Source organism: Myotis brandtii, unplaced genomic scaffold (assembly GCF_000412655.1).
Source record: "Myotis brandtii unplaced genomic scaffold, ASM41265v1 scaffold455, whole genome shotgun sequence".
NCBI classification, from domain to species: Eukaryota; Metazoa; Chordata; class Mammalia; order Chiroptera; family Vespertilionidae; genus Myotis; species Myotis brandtii.
In genome coordinates this window covers 1,708,981-1,733,106 of record NW_005367384.1, presented here as the reverse complement: position 1 = coordinate 1,733,106, position 24,126 = coordinate 1,708,981, and the positions used below count along the sequence as shown (strand labels likewise).

At 42.1% G+C, this 24,126-nt stretch overlaps 1 protein-coding gene across 1 annotated transcript in view; it reads left to right on the top strand.

Annotated features, from left to right (window-relative positions):
• Positions 1 to 20,227, top strand: part of SLC37A3 (solute carrier family 37, member 3) — a 36,971-nt gene extending 16,744 nt beyond the window's left edge. The window contains exons 5-14 of the mRNA XM_005875003.2: positions 1,939 to 2,084; positions 6,025 to 6,121; positions 8,395 to 8,479; positions 9,163 to 9,341; positions 11,576 to 11,717; positions 13,492 to 13,593; positions 14,181 to 14,228; positions 15,237 to 15,388; positions 17,377 to 17,442; positions 18,888 to 20,227. Coding sequence (XP_005875065.1) covers positions 1,939 to 2,084; positions 6,025 to 6,121; positions 8,395 to 8,479; positions 9,163 to 9,341; positions 11,576 to 11,717; positions 13,492 to 13,593; positions 14,181 to 14,228; positions 15,237 to 15,388; positions 17,377 to 17,442; positions 18,888 to 18,980 — 1,110 coding nt within the window. The 3' untranslated portion in view covers positions 18,981 to 20,227. The remainder of the gene's footprint in view (positions 1 to 1,938; positions 2,085 to 6,024; positions 6,122 to 8,394; positions 8,480 to 9,162; positions 9,342 to 11,575; positions 11,718 to 13,491; positions 13,594 to 14,180; positions 14,229 to 15,236; positions 15,389 to 17,376; positions 17,443 to 18,887) is intronic.
• The last annotated feature ends 3,899 nt before the right edge of the window (positions 20,228 to 24,126 follow it).

Sequence of the window (24,126 nt, the reverse complement as noted above, 5' to 3'; positions counted from 1 at the left end):
CAAATGTCACCATTCCTCTTTGGAGCTTCCTGCCTGCATTTCTTTCTTTGAAGGCATGAATGTTGTCTGTTGCGTAGCCTACTTGGTCTGTGTCAGTCCTGCTTTCCTGGGAGGGTGGATCCCAGTGGTTAGATCACAGACTTCCTGAGAGGGCACTGCCTGTTTTCAGTTCCTCCCCTGCAATTTCCTAGCTGTGATTTCTGTGGGCTTCAGCTTCCTCGCTTGAATCCCTCTGCCTGGGGCTGCAGTGAGGGTTAGATGAGTTGCTGTGTGTAAGGCATTTGGAACAGTGCCTGGCGCAGTACATGGGCAAGATCCCTGTGAGTCATCTTGATTTGCTTACGAGGGTCTGGTGAGAAATTTTTGTTGATTGAATAAAGGCATGGAGTTTAGTTAGACTCTATTTTATTATTGTTTTTCACTGTCTGCCATTTGTGTACAGGGAAAAATGTATTTTCCTTAGAAATTTTAGAGATTGAACCATTTTATTTATTCACAAGCTGCTCACCACACATATGTACATACTATTTCAAAACCTGTTTTAAAACATATGTAAACACATTTTTTTTTAAAAAAAATTGAAGTGTGTACATAAACTCACCCTTTTTAGTGTATAGTCCTGAATTTTGACCAGCGAGTATAGTGTGTAACTGCCATTTCTCCTCTTTCCCCTGGTCTCTGACCATCACTGACCATTTTCCTGTCCTTAGAGTTTTGCTCATTTCAGAATGCCATGTAACTGGCATTACACAGTATTCTATGTACCCATGCCAGGTATTCCCAAAAGAGACTTCAACCGCAAATAACATGTCCACTTGAGCAAAATGCCTGGGAGGAAAAGCAGAGACATGAATGCTACTAAATGACTGAGCCTATCAAGAGTTACTCAGATTCACTTAGTAGCGACACTAGTAGTGACAGCTGGCGCTTCCCAGTCCCCACGACAGTCTTGCACAAACACAGGCCTGAGGAAGAGGAAACGGAAACGCAGGTGACCCTCGAACAACATGGGTTTGGACTGCGTGGGTCCACTTATATGGGAATTTTTTTCAATAGATACTGTAAATGTATTTTCTCTCCTTGCGATTTTCTTTTTTTCCCAAATATGTTTTTATGTATTTTTATATATTCAGAGAGGAAGGGAGAAGAAGAGAGAGAGAAACATCAATGATAAGAGAGAATCATTGATCGGCTGCCTCCAGCACGCCCCACACTGGGAATTGAGCCTGCAACTTGGGCATGTGCCCCAACCGGGAATTGAACCGTGACCTCCTGGTTCATAGGTTGATGCTCAACCACCAAGCCACTCCTGCAGGCTCTCCTTATGATTTTCTTAATACCATTTTCTTTTCTTTAGCTTATTTATTGTAAGAATACAGCCTATAATACATAAACACACAAAATATGTATTAGTCGACTGTTCAATATATTGGTAACAGTAGGCTATTAGAAGTTAAGTTTTGGGGGAGTGAAAAGTTAAACATGGATGGACTGTGACTGCTTGGGGGTCAGCAGCCCTGGCCTCCATGTTGTTTAAGGTCTACTCTCCTGTGCCCTCCCATCAGGTATCCTGCTGTGGGTTTTGCCTTCCTTTCCCTTTTTTGAAACACAGTGATCTACATATAAAAGGAGGTCAGACAATGAGGACTTAACTTTTTAGAGTTGAAGATACCAGTTGGAGGGATGATCACTAATGAGGTTTATGCCGTTTGCTTTCTTTGCCTCTTTGGTTGGCAGTGGTTTGGTGGTTGTCTCACGCACTCAGTGCTGCTTTGAGCAGGAGCATCCCAAGAGTCGGCCACATGTCTCGTAGGTCGAGACATTGAATGTCTCCTTCCTTAGCCTCTTCACGCAGAAACACAGTGTGCTTGGCAGTTGAGTGTACTCCAGGTGTCCACATGGATGTTACATGTCCCTCTTTCTTCCCTCTTCCCCAAGGTGTTTATCTTTGGCACTGTCACAGAATGGCTGCATTTCTACAACAAGTGGCTGTACTGCTGCCTGTGGATTGTGAATGGCCTGCTGCAGTCCACTGGGTGGCCCTGTGTGGTTGCTGTCATGGGCAACTGGTTTGGGAAAGCTGGGTATGCCGCCTCCTTCCTCTTTAATTTTTCTTTTTAAGTGGTTTTAATACTGGATTATTCAGACTTGTCAATTAACTCAGTCCCTTCAACACTACCCATGTTCTCCCTTCATTTAGAAAGTTAGAATCGTTCAGGGAGAGGTTTCACGTCAAAGTGTATTGGAAATAGTGTCGACCTTAGTGTTGATCCACCCCTGCCCATCACGTCCACAACACTCTCTGGCCATAGTCAGATTTTGAGTGTCTTCGTTTTTTCTTTAATCTTCCCTTGAGAGAGCATAACTATCTCAGGTGCAGTCCCATCAGGATCTCCCTGTGGATTTTGCCTTCCTTTCCCTTTTTCGAGACTTAGTGATCTTCTTTAGCCTTCTTCCATCAAATACAAGGAAACCAAGGCCAAAGAGATCCGTGGGACTTGCCTAAAGTCACGTAGCAAAGGCTCTAATAAGATGCAGTGGAGAATGCCAAACTGGGGCATTTCCCCCTACACCTTTAATTATTAGATTGTATTTGAGTTTGTGTGTGTGGTGTGGGCCAAGGATGTGAGGATAGGCACCCGCTAAAGTATCTTCTAGGCCACCAGGAAGAAGAGCCACGCTTAATTTACAGGATGGAGATAAGTTCAGACACCCGAAGACTTGGCTTTGTTGTATGCCATTATATGTGACACTCCAATTTCAGGAATATTATTAATTTGAATTTCTATAATTTTTATAGATAAGTATTTGTGTTGTGAGATACACATTTATCTTATCGATGGCTCTATCTTTTCTGTTTGTTTACACTTTTACGTCGGGGCCAGTTGTGCACCAGACATTGTCCACCAGCTCAGTGATCCGCGCATGCTTGACCTAGCCTCTCGGTTTCCAGCTTCCCCGGTTTCACAATGGGGGATGTTTGCTGGCTGTAACATTGTGAAAGTTCACCTATAAAATGTCTGTGATCAGAATAAGCACCACTTAATGAGAATGCTCTGATGGTATTTCAGTGTGCTAGTAGTTCTATTTCTAACTCTAGCATCACTGGTTTATCAGAATTGATTTTGGAGGCTCTTGTTCCCCCTATCATACTTTCGTTTTCTTTTGGAGTGGATGATGCTGTCTGCTCATGTGCTATTTATTGTTATTAAGACTTTTAAGGTAATTTTTCCCCATTTACGATTTTTGAAAATTATACAGATGCTACTTGTTTATTGTAGACAGACTGGATAATATAAATGAGCAAAGAGAAATAAAGACAAAACCACCTGAAATCCTATCAACTAAAGATAATTACTTTGACATGTATCAGTTTGATAGCAGTGACTGGGCAGGCTGATCATTTCCTTATTTCTTTGGATCAGTTACAAAGAAACAAAAATTCAAGAAAGTCGTCACAGTTTCTGTTTGAAAGTAAGAACATTTGTTTTTAAACAAGTAACATTAGTGAGTGAAGTTGACAATGCACTGCTTGGGACACAGTGACTTTTCCTATGAAACATAACAAGAAACCACAAAGTGCTAATAAGACTATGACAACTTAAAGTCACAGTTATTTTCAGCCAGCTTTTTGTAAACGCATGTCTTCGGCCAGCAGGTTCAGTCTGGCCTTCTGACTCTTTCCTCCAGAACACTCTTGACAGATCTTAATATTTAAGAGGATTGGGCATTTTAGCACGGGGGAGGAGCATAGAGATCATCTGGTTCAAGTCATTTGTTTCCAAGTGAAAAAAGTTGGGGCTCAGTGGAATGCAGTGATCTATTGAGGCCATTGCCCACAAAGCTGTTACCTTGGAAGAGTCAGGCCCCTTCTGGTTGTCAGGCTCAGAGTTAGTCACACACATTTGTGTGCAGCACCGAGCCCTTTCCTGTACATCACTGCACTCAGTCCTTGCAGAGCTGTCACAGGCTCTTCCAGTTGAGAACACTGAGCCTTCGCTGAAACTTACTTGAAATTAACAGCTGGAGGTAGCAGCCTCATACTTGTGAACAGCCTTTATTTTTCAGTGTGGCTTCCCTGTTCATTTCTAAGATTCCTTCTGTCTTGATGAGACAATAAAAATGTTTAAGGAGTTAGATAATGTAGCACAGTGTGTTATTAATATGTATCAAATAGATAAAATACAAATGTGAACTTTTCAAAAATTAACGTTTTAATCCCTTTTTCTTTCACCAGCCTCACTGCCAGTGGCTATGTTCAGAGCTAATTTATTTTTCTCCAAGTCGTGTGTGAAAGCTAGTTTCCCTTCCATCAGACTCTTCCTCTCCCCATCCATCTTTTAAAATGGCTTTATTGAGTTGTACAATAAGTTGCATGTGTTTAAAATGTATTATTTGATGAGTTTTGGCAAGAATACACCCGTAAAACCATCATCACAGTTAAAATATTGGACAATTCCCCCCCGCCCCCCAAAGTTTCTTTGTGCTCCTTGGCAATTTCTCCTCCCAACACACACCCCCACTGCCATCTCCAGGCAACTACTGATCTGCTTTCTGTCACTCTAGGTTAATTAGGATTATCTAAACTTGTGTATAAATGGAGTCACACACTATGTACTCTTTCTTGTTTGTCTTCTTTCATTCACGATAATTTGAGATTCAGATTCATTCATGTTGCATATATTGATAGTCCATTCCTTTTCATAGCTGAATAATAATTCATTGTACCACAGTTTGGTGATCTGTCCACGTGCTGATGAACATTTGAGGTGTTTTAAGTTTTTGGCTGTCATAAATAAAGCCACTGTGGACAAATGCTTTCATTTCAAATTCTTGTATGGACAAATGCTTTCATTTCCCTTGGATAAATACCTTGAATAGATTGGCCGGATCATATGATAGGTATTTTTATACCTTTTTTAAGAAATTGGTAGTCTCGCCGAAACCGGTTTGGCTCAGTGGATAGAGCGTCGGCCTGCGGACTGAAAGGTCCCAGGTTCGATTCCGGTCAAGGGCATGTACCTTGGTTGCGGGCACATCCACAGTAGGAGATGTGCAGGAGGCAGCTGATCGATGTTTCTCTCTCATCGATGTTTCTAACTCTCTATCTCTCTCCCTTCCTCTCTGTAAAAAGTCAATAAAATATATTAAAAAAAAAAAAGAAATTGGTAGTCTCTTCCATGTGGTTGTACCATTTTACATTTCTACCAGCAGAGTGTAAAGTGTTCTAGTTACTGTACAGTGGGGCCTTCACTTACGAGTGTCCCGACTAACGAGTTTTTTGAGATACCAGCTGTCTCTCGGTCGATTTTTTGCATTGAGTTGATTAGTGATGTTGAGCATCTTCATATATATCCACCAGGAGAGGAACGGAGAGGGAGAGATAGAAACATCAATGATGAGAGAGAATCATCGATCGGCTGCCTCCTGCACACCCCCTACTGGAAATTGAGCCTGCAACCTGGGCATGTGCCCTTGACTGGGATCCAACCCGGGACGCTTCAGTCCGCAGGTCTACACTCTATCCACTGAGCCAAACCAGCTAGGGCTGTTGAGCATCTTTTTATGTGCTATTTACATCATATTTTTTATATGTGAAGTATCTATTACAATCTTTTGTCCCTTCTCAAAAAATTTTTTATTTTGAGATGATTGAAGATTCATACTCTTTAACATTTTGTTGCATTGTCTGTTTTCATATTATTGAATTTTGAGAGTTCTTTATATGTCAGATACAAATCTTATCAGATATGTGATATGTAATATTTTCTCTTCTAGTCTGTGGCTTGTCTTTTTAAATTCTCTGAATAGTTTCTTTCGATGAGCCCCAAATTAAACTTTAGTATAATAGTCATAGAGTTGGAAGAGACATGATGTTTTGTCATGTGGGTGTACTTAAATCTAAAAATAGAACATTAATTCTCTGTGTTGTGAACCTTTTTGTTTGGGCAATTTTGTATTTGAACCTTGAATCAAATCCCTTCTTATTCTGTTGTCTTCTGTGTTCTGCTGTCTCCATCTTAGCCGAGGCGTTGTTTTTGGTCTCTGGAGTGCCTGTGCTTCGGTGGGCAACATTTTGGGAGCGTGCCTGGCCTCTTCTGTTCTGCAGTATGGTTATGAGGTAGGTATTTCTTTCTTAGCATTTTCTCGAGCAAATAAATGTTTTGTTTTTTTTTTAGGAAATAATACTGTGGCCATTTAAAATCGCATTGAGCTGTGTCTGGGTAAGACAAGGCTTGTGATAAAAGTGAACAAACTTGTGCAGCCAGAGTGGTTGAATGTTCACCCACATGTACCAGGAGGTCACGATTTGATTCCGGGTCAGGGCACATGCCCAGTCTGTGGGCTCGATCCCCAGTAGGGGGTGTGCAGGAGGCAGTTGATCAATGATTCTCTCTCATCAGTGATGTTTCTATCCCTTTCTCCCTCTCCCTTCCTCTCTGAAACTGACAAAAATATATTTTAAAAAATTATAAAAAGAAAAAAAAGAAAACTTGACAAATGGAAACATATAGCAACATTATTCCTGAAGAATACCCAAGTCTAAAGACATATAATCAGGAAAAGTTATTTGCAACTCGTTAAAGATAAAGAACTGATCTTCCTAATATAAACAAGCACCCACAGATTGATAAGAAAAAGACCAACAACACAGGAAAAAAGGTAAAGGACTTGAACGTCTAGTTGGTAAAAAGGGACTAGGAACACCTTACAAACACATGAAAAGAAATTCCACTTCCCTTATAACTTTATTCCATTAATATTCATTAAGCTCCTCTAAGGGCCTCTAGGCAGTAGAGAATGCACATGGGGCTAAAACTCTTTGCCCTTTATGGAGCTAGGTAGTAGTCCGCGGAGAAATGCAATTAAAGAAACTGCACTGAATGTTTATTACATTGGTAAAAACCCAAAAGTGTGATAATACGTTGTGTTTATGAGGATGTGGAAAAACGGGCATTGCAGTTGGCAAAGTGAATAACTCCTCTCGGGGTCAGTATGGGACAGTCTCTCAAAACTGCAGCTGTTCTGCCTGCGGAGGGGCTCTCCGCCTCCAGGAATGAACCCCGCAGGTGAAAATGCTTCGGCAGGCACAGAGATATACGACAGGGTCACTTATTTCAGTGTGTGCCACAGCAGAACGTTGGTAACGAATGTCAGCTAAAAGGGAAATAGTTACCTTGGGATACACCTGTTCAGTGGGATGCTGTGCAGCTGTGAAATAGGATTGCAAAGCTCTCTCTGTACTGATAGGGAACTATCTCAATGTGTATATTAAGTGAAAAAAGCAGGGATGCTAAACAGTGAGTATTGAATGACGCCATTTGTGTAAAATGGAGGAAGAAGTCAAGAGTACATATTTGTATTGGCTTGTATGTTTCTAAAGCAATCTCTGGAAAGTAAAAATACAGTAATAATGGTTATATGCTGGGAAAATGAGGATTGAATGGACGGGAGAAGGGGTGTGGGGAGAGTTTTTACATCTTTTTGTTGCTTAAATCATGTAAATGTGTTGCCTATTCAGAAACCTAAATAATTAAAAGTAGATAAGTTGCTCTTTTTTTAAAAAAAATATTTTTTATTGGTTTCAGAGAGAAAGGAAGTGGGAGAGAGAGATAGAAACATCAATGATGAGTGAGGATCACACTGGAGATGGAGCCCATAGCCTGGGCATGTGCCTTGACTGGGAATCGAACTGTGACCTCCTGGTTCATAGGTCAATGCTCAACCACTGAGCCATGCCGGCTGGGCCCAAATCAGTTTTATATTCCTGTTACGTCTCAGAAGAAGCCCTCTGCCTTGACTGTGAGGATGGCTTTCCATCTCACTCCCACCCTCTGCCTTTGCTTCGGTTGTACCCAGAAAGATGGTCAATTGCTTTGATCTTCAGCTTTTCCTTAACGCATTGTGCAGCTACTTCAACCTCTTAAGCGGTTTCCTTCTTCTAAATTCTTGTACATGGTTTTTTATTAGGATTTGGCTTCCTCATTTATTCAGCTACATGCTGCCTTATATTATTGTTGTGTTTATTGTTTGATCCCCCTAACTGGGTAGAATATCATCAATGGCAGATATGTCTCTTTTGGGAGGCTGTGCAATGCAAAGAATAAGATTTTTGGAGTTAGTCCGGATTTCACAGTCGTACCACTCAGTGTTCAGGGGACCTTAATTATCCTCTCTGAGCCTCAGAGTGTCATTGGGAAAATCTAAGAGAAAACACAAGTGAAACATAGCTCAGTGCCTGGCACAGGCTAAGCACTCAGCACTCATTTTCTTCCCAGTGCCCCATCCTTCCCGCCCCGTTCCTCACCCCCCCGCCTCCCACCTTGCACACGTGTCTCTGATGAGTGTCCCAGACGTGTAAGGAGCATCTGCCCTCTGCCCTCTTCCCTCTAGTACGCCTTCCTGGTGACGGCGGCCGTGCAGTTTGCTGGTGGGGTCGTCATCTTCTTTGGACTCCTGGTGTCACCTGAAGAAATTGGTGAGGACAAGCTGTCGCTTCTGTTACTGTTATGGGCGAAGAGAAGTCTGAGGCCAGGACAGTTAGTCTCTTTTCTCCTAGGAGAACTGTGAGCTCCTTGCAGTGGGTTAAAGGAGCAGTATTGCTGTTGTGTCTTGGGTCCAGCTAAGCCCACCGTAGCTGCACGTGTTTGAGGGGAGTGAGGCTCACCTGTTACAGATATAGGGAAAACTCATTTGCAAATGAGTTTTATAATTAAGATGTATTTCTAATTTCACTTCTTGAGACAGATTTCTTTCATAAAAATAATTTAGTGTGATATTTATCTCTTGTTAAATACAGAATTTGTACAAGCGAAACCACAGAAGCAAATACATGTATGATTCTATCCTTTGAATATTATTAGAGGCACATCAGCTTAATAGTATGTAATTGACTCCTTTTTGTACATGAGAGAGCTAGAGTGATTTAGTTGAGAACACATTGCTTTGAAGCCAGATAAAGTGAAATTAGAATCCCAGGTTTGTTGTGATGTTGACCTTAATTGACCTTAGTTGAACTTGGCCTGTGAACCTGGTTGCTTCTTCTATGAAGTGCAAATAAAATAATATTGACCCCATAAGTAATGATACATGCAAAGCACTTAGCACAACACCAGGCACCTAGAAGGCACTCTGTAAATGATGCTGTTACTGTGGTTTTAGGTCTCCCAGGTATTGAGGCAGAAGAAAACATCGAAGAAGACTCGCACAAGCCATTAATTAATGGTGCTGAAAATGAAGATGAATATGAGCCTAATTATTCAGTCCAAGAAGGCAGCACTATCACCCAAGTCAAGGCAATAAGCTTTTATCAGGCTTGTTGCCTTCCTGGAGTTATACCGGTAAGGATCGTTCAAATCTCCTTGCCACAACCAGTGAGCTATTATAGCTGGAGATGACCTCTACCTGGGACAAAGCATCGTTAAGTATTTAGATTCTCTTGTATACTTTATTTTAGAAATACATTCAGAGGAATAGTGGATAGTGCCCCTCAACTTATTTTTATATTAGCAACACTGGAAATTTTTTCTGACATCTAAGCAGAGGTCGGCAAACCTTTTCTATGAAGAGCCAGAGAGTAATGTGTTTAGCTTTGTGGGGACTGCAGTCTCTGCTACAAGTACTTAACTCCAGAGCAAAAGAAATGAATGAATGGGCATGCCAGATTTGGCCCTGAGCCCTAGCTTGCTGACCCTGACCTAGCATTTGAGTAAGAAGGCAAAGTTGGTATTTTTAAATATATACTTTATGTCCTGTTGCAGTATTAGAAAATTATATGTCAACCAAGAGGGGTTTTGAATGGGTCGTTAAATCTGCCCTATTTGCTGATATTCTTATTCTAGGAAGAAACACTTGTTTGCCCTTTTATGAAAAGGCCCAGAGCAGAATACTCCACAGTATTTCTTGGTAATGCATTCCAGTGTTTCCACAACCTTTATAGCCAGGAGAATTTTCTAACGTTTAAACTAAATCCCTTCTGCTGCAGTTTTTCTGTCTTGATGTTTCGGGCGCTCTAGCACGGGAGTGGAAGTTAAGAGGCCTAGGTTATGTTTCCAGCTTACCCACTAACTGTCTGTGAGGCCTGGGGTAAGTCACTCAGCCCAACCTTGTGTCTCAGTTCCCCTTCCTGTGGAGCACACCAGTCCTCCCTGGGTCTAGAATGGGTGATGGCATTGTGAACACTCACTGGCTCTTATTTAATTGCTCAGTGGTAGCCCCTGAGCTAGACTGAGTCTGCAGGTTGTCATATTTCATGCTCATCAGTTCCCTTCTGCCTATGCCCCAAGCTCAGTAAGAGAACTGACATTTGCAAACGGATTGTCAAGTATACATTAAAATGTAAGTTCCCACGATTTTTAAAAAGATGATGTATAAGGTTCATGCAAGTTCCTTTAGTCCTGTTCTTATGCTAAAGATCAGTATTTTTAATTAGTTATTAAGTAGATTACTAGTTAGTAATAGATTCATTTCTGAGACAGACCTTAAAAATTTGTTGTGATTAAATATGGAAGCTTTCACTATTCCTTTGTATTTCCCAAGCTGTTTTTTCCTGACATGGATAGGGATGTAAAGGAAATCTAGTTAACTTAATTCCTTTGTCTCTGTAACAGGCTGTCTGGACAGAATGCACTCATGACTGGGACTTGGCTCTCTAGGGGGTGGCTGTGGCCCGGCCAGGGAAGCTGTTTTAAACAAGTGATACCTAGGGAATAACTGGCAGCTCCAGGGAAAAGAATATACTAGCCAGACACCCTTTGAAGTCAGTCTCTCTGTTCCTCCCCCTTTTTCCTTTGATGCTAAATGTCAGGATTTCCTGGTAATAATGTGTTGAATATAGGAGTCTTAGTGCCACTGCCATCGTAAGGCAGCGGCACCTTTTATTCCTCAAAGTAGAACCACAAGGCCCAAGACAATCATGTTCCTTTCTTTTTGACTCACTAAAGATACTCTTTTTTTTTTTTTTTTTAAAGATATTCTTTGCTTTTCCACTAGATGTGGGAATGTAAAGCTTTTGGAAACTATAATGTGAAAGTAGTTGTAATATTGATGCTTTTCTTAGACCTTGGAACTATAGTTTAGTCATGTTATTCTCCATGGTTCATAATATTAACTTTGCAGGAAATAGAAGAACCAAAATAGTTTGGCTGCTTGCAATAGAAGCTGTGAGGTTTACTGGGTTTATTTGCTATGGTTAATGCTAGTTGGTGGCATGAATACCTTTAATCTTTGTCTAAATAAAGAAATATGAGTATGTGCCCTGCCTTACAGGTTCAAAACACTGGTTTGCTTGTACCAGAGAACTGAAAGGAGAAAAAAAGGGAGGATTAGGAGATGGTCATCTGTGTTTTCTATTCCCAAGGCCTGTTGTAAATGCCTTTCTAGAAGTTAATGGGGATAAAGAGAAGAGGGAGACTAGGTAAAGTCAGGCCAATAGGAATTTGTAGAAAAGGTTAATTTTACAGTAAGGCTATCCGTCCCAAACTTCTCCATTTTGTTTTGCTGTTTAGTGACATTAGAAACTGTGGCCCTGCTGTGCAGTTTGTTCCTTACTGATAGTTGAATGTGTTTCTTGCAGTACTCACTCGCCTATGCCTGCTTGAAGTTAGTGAACTACTCCTTCTTCTTCTGGTTGCCCTTTTACCTGAGCAACAACTTTGGGTGGAAGGAGGCTGAAGCTGACAAGCTGTCCATTTGGTACGATGTCGGAGGGATTATAGGTAATGCCTGTGATGCATCTTTTTCTATAGTAGTTATGAAGTCTGACATCATTTCAAGTTTTATTACTTATTCTACAGCCATTTTCCCTAAACTGTCCTACCAGTAAACAGCCAAACTCTTAAAAAAAAGTTTGTATAAAATATCCAGCCTATGGCAGCCTGTGACTTATGGGGCCCTTACGCTCAGACCTTTGTTGATGGATCTGTTCTCTTGTCGTCTTAGGATGTTTCCCTCTGTGACCTCTTTTAATGTAACCCTTGCATACACTTTTGGTAAATCTTAGCTCTTAGCTATGCACATTAGTTAGTGTATAAATTGTAAGATCATGGAGGTGGGAATAATAGCAGGGATTGATATTTGTGAATATTTTGTAGCTGCTTTGTACACGGATTTTAGTAATGACTTTTAATTATAGCTGGAAGTATAAACAGGGAAGTAAGAAACTTTAAGATAGGCATTCAGAATGCATTTTAGTGGGTGTGACTTAAATGGCTATGACAAAGCCTTAACATCCTTTCTGTAATGTTTACATTTAGAATTGTGGTAAGACTGAACTACCCTGAGCCCATGAAAGCACCTGGTGTAGCCTTAGGTGATATACTACCATTGTATTTGAACTTGTTTGCCCTCTTCTTAGATCCAGAGTCAAAGGTGAGGTTGCCACCTTTAGACCTGACCATACTTCTGTGTCTTACTATCTGATGAAGATGTACCAGATGTCCCGTAGTGCCTAGAACTTAACATGGGACTGTATTTAAATGCAACTGTGTTGCTTGAAGAGTTCATATCACCTTTTTATTTTTTTAATATATTTTATTGATTTTTTAAAAAAATACATATTTTATTGATTTTTTACAGAGAGGAAGGGAGAGGTATAGAGAGTTAGAAACATCAATGAGAGAGAAACATCGATCAGCTGCCTCCTGCAACCCCCAAACTAGGGATGTGCCTGCAACCAAGGTACATGCCCTTAACCGGAATCGAACCTGGGACCTTTCAGTCCGCAGGCTGACACTCTATCCACTGAGCCAAACCGGTTAGGGCCTCTTTTTATTTTTATTTATTTATTTTAATCCTCACCAGAGGATACACTTACTGATCCCAGAGAGAGAGAGGAAGGGAGAGAGGGAGGGAAAGTGGAAGGGTGGAAAAAGAGAGAGAGAGATGGGGGCAGGAGGGGAGAGAAAGAGAAACATTGATGTAGCACATTGATTAGTTACCTTCTGTATGTGCAATATAGGTATGTGCCCTAATCAGGAATCGAACCTGCAAACCTTTTGACATATGGGATGATGCTCCAACCAACTGAGCCACCTGGCCAGGGCAACATGTCACCTATTTTTAAACATCAGGACCTGGTAGTTATTATTAAGCCATAATTTCTGCATTTAATTATAGTGAATATTTATTGGCTGCTACTAATAGCCTATGAGGCATGGTCCTTAATCATCTTTTAAATAAAAAGCAAAAAAAAAATCCGAAAAACCTTCACAGCTGGTTAGAGAAGAGAAACAAGGGGCAGTGGGTGGCCTTAGTGATTTTCCCTTTTTCCTTATTTTGGTGTCTGATTCGTGGTGCCCTGTCCCCATCACCCATCGTGAGTCATCTTCCTGAAAGGAAATTATGGAGGAAACTTAGGAGAGTCTGCCATCTTTCTGGATAGACCAGTGTTAGGATCTGGACAGCGGGTGGAGGGTACCTGAAGAGCACGTTTCAGGTAACCGAGCTAAATTATAAATGATTTTGATTATGATGCACTCTTTGTGCCTAAAGGTGGAACTCTGCAAGGCTTCATCTCTGATGTGTTACAGAAGAGAGCACCCGTTTTAGCTCTGAGTCTGTTTCTGGCAATTGGGTCCCTGGTTGGATACAGTCGTGAGTATTCCCTTGCAATTAAATGTCCTGATCTCTTAGGACTAAGGCATTTGCCTTGAGTCATTGGTCAGCCCGGGGGTTATCCTGGAGCCCAGCTACAAAGGCATGCTGGGAGACCTTTGTATTGTCCTGTGACTACCTGGTGGAAGTATCATCACAGTTTTATTTGTGTCGGGAAGGAAACTGGCATCTCTTCTGCTTTGTTGGTTTGTTTAAAAGGTTGCTTGGGAGGGTATATGCTTTGTTTGAGGGTCGGCTCCAGAGGAACAGCATTAGAGCCAATAAAACAATAAAAGGGAAAAGGTTTCAAAAGAGGAAAGATGGTCATTAGTGAGTTTGGTGTATGTCCCTTAAGATGCTGCTGTGATTGGAGTAGGGTCTTTCCGTAGCTTTTAGAAGTCTCATTAGCTTGAGCACCAGCAAGAGACAGACATTACAAATAAAAGTTGGAAGAGGCCGTGAAAGAGTTGTATCCCTTTGTTGTGTCTGGGTGTGATCTGCGAGGTCACAGAGACCCAGGTCTTTGTGGACTGCCCCGTGGAGGTACACGTGATGCGCTTTTAAAGTCAGCATGTCTTTCCTCACAGGTTCTCCAAACAACAAGTCCATCAATGCACTTCTGATGGCTGTTACAGGTATGGCATCTGGCTCCATTTCACTGTTGTATTTCCTCTATAAGTAAAAAGGGAAAAAGGAAACGGTTTCCCTCAGTTTGAGTTACACTAAAACCTTAATTACAGAGAATTCAGTTGGTGAAAGGAAAGACAGACACAGCAGATTCTGTTTCTCTGCTGTTACGTGACCTCCTCAGTCCTTAGTTACAGAATCACCTTTGGACAGAGGTGTCCTAACCGTTTTGATCGCTGCCCCAGCTTCTCACATCACTTCTGGAAGTGGCCTAGGAAGCTGCCACCTTGGAAACTAATTCACCAGCTTTCAAAAAGCCCCGTAGAGCTAGTTTTTCCTCCTGTGTTGGAATTGGTCAGTATTTCTTCACTTCAGCCCCAGATGAAACAGTTGAGTGTGTATAGGGGCCATGTTATAGAAAAATTCCTTATTTTTAAACTTTAGATTGTACTCAGCATAGTGAGAGCTGCTCATGCCACCCGAGGCTCATGGAACTGATTGCAGCGTGTTAAGGGATTCACGCGGGCCAACTCCTGCACGGTCCTTGGATGGCTTCCCTGAGAGCAGTGTAGATACAACCACCTGCACCGTTTAAATAGCTTTTTCTCTTCTCTCTCCTTTTTTCATTATGTTTGGTTGACTTTGGTAGTCAGATGCTCTGTGATCCACCTCTATGACATAACTTGACAAGCTAGTGCAACTAGTTATTAATGAATGCACACTTCACAGGATTAGAAAGACTGTGTGTTCACTATATTTTCTATATGTTTGGTTTCTATAAAATATACTAGTGTGTCATGTAATTCAAGAAGGGATTTCAGAAAAGTGGATGGTAATTAATTTGAAGATGGTACTACCTGGGAGAGTTTTCATTTTTACTGGTTACTTTCCCCTTTTTTTTCTGTTTCTCTCCGACATAGTGGCTAAAATTGTGGGATAAGTGTTTGCCTTATTCACTGGATTCCTAGTGGGGTTATGAATAGTGTTTTAATAAGAACCTCTCTGTGTATGACTAGGATTTTTTATTGGCGGACCTTCTAATATGATTAGCTCTGCTATCTCTGCTGACTTGGGTCGCCAAGAGCTCATCCAAGGCAGCAGTGAGGCTTTGGCGACGGTCACAGGCATTGTTGACGGAACTGGGAGCATTGGAGCTGCAGTGGGCCAGGTAAGTGAGCAGGAGAGGGGTTGAAATTGAGTGTTAAGTAGTCCTTCATCCAGTGGAAGAATTTATAACTGCCCGCTGGGCCACAGTAGGTGGCACTCTTGTGCTGTAGTGTGATATGCTGAGAGCCTGGGCTTGAGAACCTGGAGGTTTGGTTCTCTCTAAGGGCCAGTTGTACTGGGAGCCTGGGGTTGAGTCCTCTCTAAGGGCCAGCTGTACTGGAAGCCCTTTCTGGGGTTGAGGCCTTTCTAAGGTCCATCTGGAAGGTGCCCCTACATTTTTTAGTTCCTTTTTTCCACTTTTACTTCCAGATTCTTCCTTTCTGGAAATAAGCTCACACCTCATCAGATAGATCCTTCAGTTCCAGCCTGCTACCCCTGCTTTCTAGCCTGAACTTGGCACTCCAAGGAGGCCATGAGACACATGCTTCTCATTATTCCTCACCTGACGTGTAAACCCTACCAAACACACATGTACACGTGCTCATTACATGGGTCCCCACCAGAAGTGGCCAGGGATCTGCAGCTGCTCTGACTCACTTTCCCTGCTTCCTACAACATTCTAAGTCATTAGGGAAATGCAAATAAAAACCAGAATGTAATACCACTTCATACCTATTAGTATAGGTATAATTTAAAAACACACACACAAAATAACAAGTATTTATGAAGCCATGGAGAAATTGGAGTTTTCATACATTGCTGGTGAAAATGTAAAATGTTAAAGCTGTTATAGAAAACTGGTGGTTCTAAAGTAAGTTAAACATTAGAATTACCGTATGGCCCAGCAATTCCACTCTGAGGTATATATCCCTAGGAGTGGAATTTCAATGCATTGAAAACAGGGTTTCAGATATTCGTATGCCAACGTTCATTGCAGCACTATTTATAATAGTCAAAAGGTGGAAACAACTCAAGTGTTGACCAAACAACTCAAGGTGACTGGAGAAATAAAATGTGGTATCTATAATAATAAAAGCATAATATGCTAATTAGACCAAACAGCTGAACAACTGGATGACCTTCTGGACGAAGCCTCGGCTGCGAGGGCTGAGGCAAGCCACCGCGGCTGCGAGGGCCAAGCCCCTTGCACAAATTTCATGCATCGGGCCTCTAGTATCTACATAATGGAATATTACTCAGCCATTAAAATGAATGAAGTTCTGATACATAGTACAACATGGTTGAACCTTCAAAACAGTATTCTAAGTGAAATAAACCAGACACAAAGGGTAAATACTGTGTGATTCCACTTAACCAGAAATATCCAGAATAGGAAATTCAGAGGCAGAAAGCACATTAGAGGTTACCAGGGACTGGGGAAAAGGGGTGATGGGGAGTTATTGCTTAATGGGTACAGAGGTTCTGTTTGGGTGCTGAAAAATTTTGGAAACAGATGGTGGTGATGGTTATGCAACATTGTGAATGTATTTGATGTCACTGAGTCGTACACCAAAAAATGGTTAAGATGGCAAATTTTATGTTACATATTTTACCATAATAAAAAAGTAAAGGGGTTAAATGCTATCAGATCCATTTTATTAATTGAAAGTAAATTAAAAGAATATGCTGTAAAATGTTAAAGATACAGTAATCTTATGAGCAAACAGCATAATTGTAAAGTGAGTGATACCCTTAAAAGACAAAGTATTTTTGAAAGCACCAATTATAATGCCTTTCATTGGAAGAAAGAACGGAAGTGACGTGAGGATGTTCATCTTCCTCTCTCAATAGCAAAGTGAATAGAGAGAAACCTTCTGAACTCATGTCTTCTGTTGTGTAGTTTTGGACTCTGCCAGCTTACAAAGTGAAGGCCGTTAATATAGCTCACATAGGAACATGTATGTGAAAGGGCTTTGTAAACTGCAAAACACTATGCAAATCCTAACTCCCTTCTTATTTTCTGGAAGAGCCATGTTTAATCTGCTTACAGCTACTTGATTTTATTAATTCATGAAGGATTACGTAATAATTTCTTTTTCTCCGTTTTAGTATTTAGTGTCTTTGATCCAGGACAACCTTGGATGGATGTGGGTGTTCTACTTTTTCATTCTCATGGTAAGTGTGTGCCCCCCTTTTTTTGAACTAGTAAGTTTTCTTACTGATTTACTTCAAAGCATTTACTTAAATCATTTCTTAAACCAGAAAAATTACTGATTCTTTTAAAAACCCTTTGTAAAAAATAAGATTTTGTCAGTCTAAAAGACATTCTTTTTTCAAGGAAGGAAAGGGCCCTTAGTTTGTCCTTGACCCGAGTCTAATGAGTATTGTCATTTATAAAACCAGAAAAAATGACAAGAGACTTACTAAAAGTATCACCAGTCATTAATCGGTCTCTTCCAGGGTACTCTGCGTCTGCTGAATATAATTGGGGAATTCTGAAGGAAATTATAGTGGGCGGGCACCAAGCCACATAGGGTTAAAAAAGAAGCTGTGATTAACACTGTGTCGTGTAGGTTCTAAAAAGAACCCGAGTCTCTTGAGAAAATACCTGTTGTGCCTTAGGCTGGAACTTTATCCTGTCTGGGAAATAGCCAATACAGAGTAAGGCCTTGTGCTTTTGAAATACTGCTTTCTGCTCAGTAGGCATGTGATGGAGTCTGTCCATTATTGGTGAGACAGTGCTCCAGACAGGTCTGTTTGAGAGCGTCTATGACAGCTTCGTCCACCAGGGGATGCATTCAGTTTGTCCCTAAATCTAGGGCTTCCTAATTGAAGGCAGTCTCAGTCGTCCCAAGTCCAGACACTGCATCTTGTCTAGGGAGTTTTTTTGGGAGTTCAGCACTGGAGTTCCCTGGTGCTGCCTGCAGGCTTACATTCTCTGCTGTCACAGAGGATGCTTCCTTCCGCCCAGCTGCCTTCTAGCTTCTGGAGATGGGGGCATGGGACTCTGTCCACTTCCGACACCCGTGCTAAGTAGAGGGCAATGTTTCCTGATGAACTTGCTGCTATGATCACACTAGAACTTCTAATAGAAAAAAAAACTGGATCTATAATAAGAAACACATTTTAAAAATATTTTTATTGATTTCAGAGTGGAAGGGAGAGGGAGAGAGAGATAGAAACATCAGTGATGAGAGAGAATCATTGATCGTTTGCCTCTTGCACACCCCACGCTGGGGATCGAACCTGCAACTCAGGCATATGCCCTGACCGGGAATTGAATTGTGACCTCCTGGTTCATAGGTTGGCACTCGGCCAGGCCAGGCGAGAAACACTTTTTAAAATCTGAGCCCCAGTATCGGATTTTCTGTTCCACCCGTCACAAATTATTTAATTTGTGTACCTCAGTTCTTTTATTTGGAGACTATAATGTAACATTAAGTATTTTTTAATATTAACTAATTTTCAAAGTTATTTTTTAATTCATTGAAGATTAGATTTATCTTTGTATGAAGTCAGAATGAATGTAATTGTTCAAAGTCATTATGTTCAAAACATGATGCTCCAACAGAATTAATTAAATTGTTACCGCACATTTAATGCTTTTCTTCTCTTCACAGACAAGTTGTACAATTGTATTTATTTTGCCATTAATAGTGAGGGAAATGCGTTCTCTTATGCAAAGACGACAAGCTCGCATACTGAGTGGATGACTGGTGCCCCAGAAGAACAAGAATAATAGGAGACACATTAGGACTATAATTTCTTTTAATTTGTCCCATTTTGGAGTTGTCTTAAGAGCTCCAAAATAACCTCAGATGGCCAAGCCTCTTTCAACAGTGTCAGCCTCTTGCGATGCTGACCAGAGCGAGGTGGGTTATTTTGCTACACTACAGGAATGATCGCTGATGAGTTTTATTGTTTCATGAATGTACAAATGGCCTGTGAATCTGCCAGTGTCTTTGTTGGGCCTGTTGAGGTTTATCCCTTTAACCTTAAAGGCTACATTGGACTTGGACCTTTGTTCTCCAGCCTGGGAAGCTGAGTGACCACAAGCAGCCGTGCATGGTTTATATCAAAGTCGGGCTCCGTGAATAGAAAGGCTCGTTGCATTTTGCTTTGGAAATGAGTTTGCAGAGGGTAGCTTATCTTCGTAGCATCAAATCCTGAGAAGGTGCTCCAGCTGGATCCAGAATAAGCCTGCCTTGGACCAAGAATGCCTGCCTTGGACCAAGAATGCCTTTGTTAATCACGGTGGGAAAAATCATGCTACATGCAGAAGCAGACTAGCTCCAAATTGCTGTCAACTTGTTCATTCAAAACTAACTCTGGCTCCTGGCAGTATGGAGTCACCCTTTCAAGGACCATAAGGTGTATCAGTTGTGAACATTCCAACGTGTCACCCACACGTACTCAAGCCCAGGTTTGCTGTCGGATCCACAAGGAAGTGAATCTGCTCAGCCCTGTTTTCAGAGGACTGACCCCTGTCCCAGCCGGTGCCTGGAGTAGCCTCAGCAGGAGCCTAGAATTAGAGAGAAAGGAAGGAAGGAGGGACCTTGTCCTAGTTATCGGTAGCGTGCGACATGGAATCACACTAAGGGACCACTGGGGCGGGGGGGGGGGGGCGGGGTTACATATCTATTCTTTAGAGGTTTGTGGAGTGTTGGTCTTCAGGGCTGTGAATTCTAGACTGATTATCAATATGTCAAGGCCATTCTGGATAAATATTCTAAATTATGTAAGCAAACTAGGGGGGAAATGTGCAATTTTGAGGCCTGCCTAATTTGCTTTGGGTTAGGGAATATTTTTCAGCCTCCTGCTTTATACTCCGAAATGTGGTATGTTTGTGAACTTAATGTTATTTAATCAAGCAGATTTCCAATCAGTTAATTGCTCATTACTGACAAAAAGGGAAAATATGAAACACAGGAAGGGAAAATAAACTGACTTTTATAATAAATGTCTGTCCATCTGGTTATTTAAATTTATACTCTGAGCTCCATGTTTTAGGATGTGACTCATGCCTTATGATTTCCTGCTATTGAGTGTTCCCTAGTGACCACTCACCAGCCCTACAGCATCGGCAGATTGTACAGTTTCTCCCCTGTAGGTGCAGGGCCAGCCATTTCTCTGCTCTTCCCCTCGTGTGAGGTGCTGCTGTGTTTGGATGAGTTGCCTGGTTGTAATTTAAGAATATTGTCTAGATGAACCCCATTCTGATTTTTTACCCTCTTCCTGGAATTTGAGTGAGTATGGAAAATTCGTGTGTTTGAATCACTTCAGAGAGTAGCAAAGTTTCCCACTGGCAGATTTGAGTTTTTAGAGCTATTCAGAGTGGAGACAGGTGGCAGTCTAGGCCTCTGACCGCCTCAGGTGCACGATTCCTCTGGCTGAGGGTGTGCTGATCAGAACAGTGCAGTCGTTTGGGTTTTTCCTCTACATTTTGCCACCAAAAACAGAGAGTGGGGAAGGTGTTCACTGAATTCACGGCAGGTGGTTAGAAGATGGATGAGAAATGTGGAGACAAGAAGAGGAAGAGCCGGGCAGACCAGGAGGTCAGATGGGCAGTCCAGGGGCACTGGCGGTGCAGCACACGTCATGTTCTGCCGTCACCCGGTGCGGCTCCCGGCAGCAGAGCTGTCCCAGAAGCAGGAACTTGTGTGTGGAATCCTGCTCCCTTCTGTAGTTACACGGTTGCAATGTATTAAAATGGTTTTCCCAGCGTGGTGAGTTGGCTTCAGGTCTGTTCTACTGCACTTGTGGTCCACTAATTCACTTCACTGTGCTGCTCGGCGTTGCCCCCGATGGCACTTGCTGCAGCCTCTTTTATAATGTTGCTCACTTCCTCAAAAAAAGCGTCTCTCCCGCAGCCTGCTGGTCTTCCATCTCCCCCCGCGCGTCCCCTCCGCCTTGCCTGGTATGGTCACATCTTTCTATCCCAACACCAACTGTTGTTTTCTTACCAGTTTAAACTTAGATGCACCTGAAATGAAATTACAAATAACTGCTCAGCACTGAATGACATTCTATGTTGCACTCCGGATATATTGCGTTACTGTTCTAGTTCTGACCATCTACATAGGGATTAGTGTTAAGGAAGTCCCAAGAATTAACTTCACTTTCTTACTGTTTTTGCCATGAAGAAAAGGCCATAGTGAGGCAGATTCAGAAGTGGAAATGCATTCTTCGCTGGCAGCTTGCTCTCTGATGTTCACTAGGTTGAAGTAAAATGCTCTGGCCTGCCTTCTCATGTTATACATTTTCTCCTTCCACATAGTTTCAAAGGAAGAAAAGCCCCTCCCCCTTCCTGCCTATTCAGTTCCTTCCTGCTTCTTGGAGGACCAGAGCCCCACAGTGAACATTCACACAAGAAATGCCTGCATCCCTCCATGTGGGGGATGAAGGATGCAAGATGCTCCCATCTGCTCCTTCCCTTCTCCTGTAAAACCTCCAGAAGCCCTCCTTGCCTCCCATATAAATAACTGATAAAGCCTTCTCTTATCTCTACTAGTTCTTCTGACTCACATCCTGTTTATCTTTTCATGACCAAATCCTTTGAGTTGGTGTCTGCTGCCTTCCTGGCTGTACTACTGCCTTCCTCCTTAACTAGGTAACTAACTAGATCTGTTTGCCCAGGGCGTCCTGGCTTCTGCCTGATGTTCTGACATAATTATCAACAGTACTTCTCTTTGCTCTTCAATTTGGACACCTTATCCTTAACCTCTGACGCCTTATTTCATCATCCCACAGAGACTGACAGAAACTGTGCATCTGAAGGTCATAGCATTTAGAGATCTTTTAAAAAATATATATATTTTATTAATTTTTACAGAGAGGAAGGGAGAGGGACAGAGAGTTAGAAACATCAATGAGAGAGAAACATCAAGCAGCTGCCTCCTGCACACCCCCCACTGGGCATGTGCCAGCAACCAAGGTACATGCCCTTGACTGGAATCGAACCTGGGACCCTTCAGTCCGCAGGCTGGCGCTCTACCTACTGAGCCAAACCAGTTAGGGCTAGAGATCTTTTTTTTTTTATTAAGAATATATATATTGATTTCAGAGAGGAAGGGAGTAGGGGAGAGAGATAGAAACATCAATGATGAGAGAGAATCATTGATTGGCTGCCTCCTGCATACCCTCCACTGGGGACCGAGCCCACAACCTGGTTATGTGCCCTGACCTGGAATCGAACCATGACCTTCTGGTTCATAGGTCAATTCTCAACCTCTGAGCCACAGTAACTGGGCTAGAGATCTTTTTTAGACATTTCCTTATCTTAATTCTGCTCTTGTACTTAATACTGGACTTTCCCCCTTTGACTTCCATGGCATTTTAATTTATTGAACTTTCTTACCTCCTCCCTTTTACTGGGTTCTCTTCTCCACTCACCCTCTGCTAGTTTCCTTCCTACAGTAGGTGTCACCAACTTTTCTGTTGAGCTGTTCTCATAATCTGCCATTAGCTCTGCTAAATAGTAAGAAACCACTAAAGAGAGGTATAGCATCCGCTTGTTAAATACCCCCTGGCATAAGGTTTTTCCATCTAGTTTCCATCCACTTTACTGAATTTCCCATTGCCACTTCACAAACCCGCTACAAAATCAGACCCGTCAGCTTATTACTTGCTACCAGTGGCAGCTTGTTTTCATATCTTGTCTTGATTTTTATTTAAAAAAAAAATACTGACTTCAGAGAGGAAGGGAGAGGGAGAGAGAAACATCGATGACGGAGACACATCCATCAGCTGCCTCCTGCACGCTTCCTACTGGGAATTGAGCCCGCAACCCGGGCATGTGCCCTGAGCAGGAATGGAACTCGGGACCTCTTGGTCCATGGGATGACATTCAATCCATTGAGCCACACCAGCTGGGCATATCTTCTTGTCTTCACTTTTTTTTTTTTTTTAGGAAACACCTGTTATTTAAAAAATTGAAAAAATTTAATTGTGGTAAAATACACATAAAATTTACCATCTTAACTGTTGTAAGTGTATGGTCGAGTAGTGTAATTATATTCACATTGTGGTGCACACCTTGTCTCAATTCACACTTCTTGTCTATAATACCCCTTTTAATGCTCAGCTTTCTGAATCTTAATTTTCTTTCAGGGTTTGGCCAAGCTCCATCTAATCCAAGAAACCTTCCCCAGCCAGCCTTAGTAGCCCTCCACTCATTAGCCGTTTCATCCAGACGCAGGTTTTCCTTCCCACGTGGGCCTCCACTGCCTCACTTGTTTGGTGCTTAGCTGTTTCTGTCTTACCTATTTTTATATCTAATTCCCCAGGGACCATGTTGCTCTTTTACTCCAGCCCCTCGTTCCTCGTGTGGTTGGTCCTGAGTAAATGTTGATCATGCTAGAAAAGGTGGAAAGAAAATGAGAGGGTGGGCAAAGCGGGCTGTGACTCCCTGACTCTACAAATGACCCTTTGCCTTGCATAACACAGGACACGGCCTCCTGATGCAGCAAAGGGCCCGGTTATCCCGCTGTCCGCGGTTCAGGCTGCCGTCTTTACTCCCGCCGCACAGTCCAGAGCTGTTCCAGGTAGAACACAGTCTGCCGCAGGCTGGCTGATTTTACTGCCTTATTTTGTTCTTGGGTTGTTTCTGGGTAAGTTGTCATTTCCTCAATTAAGTTGTGAGCGTCCAAGAGTCAGTTCCATGTCCAAGGACGCTGTAGCTGTTTCATCAAGGCAGCAGGCTGACCTTCTCACGTGGCCTCTGGACCTTTAGATTCAGGGTCTTCCTGTGCTTCTCCTGAAATGCCCTGAGCGTTTCTGGTAACCAAGTTTGTTTCAGCCTATATCCAGAGTAAATCAAATTAAATGTGAAAAACAGCTGTTTATGCGATGATACAAATC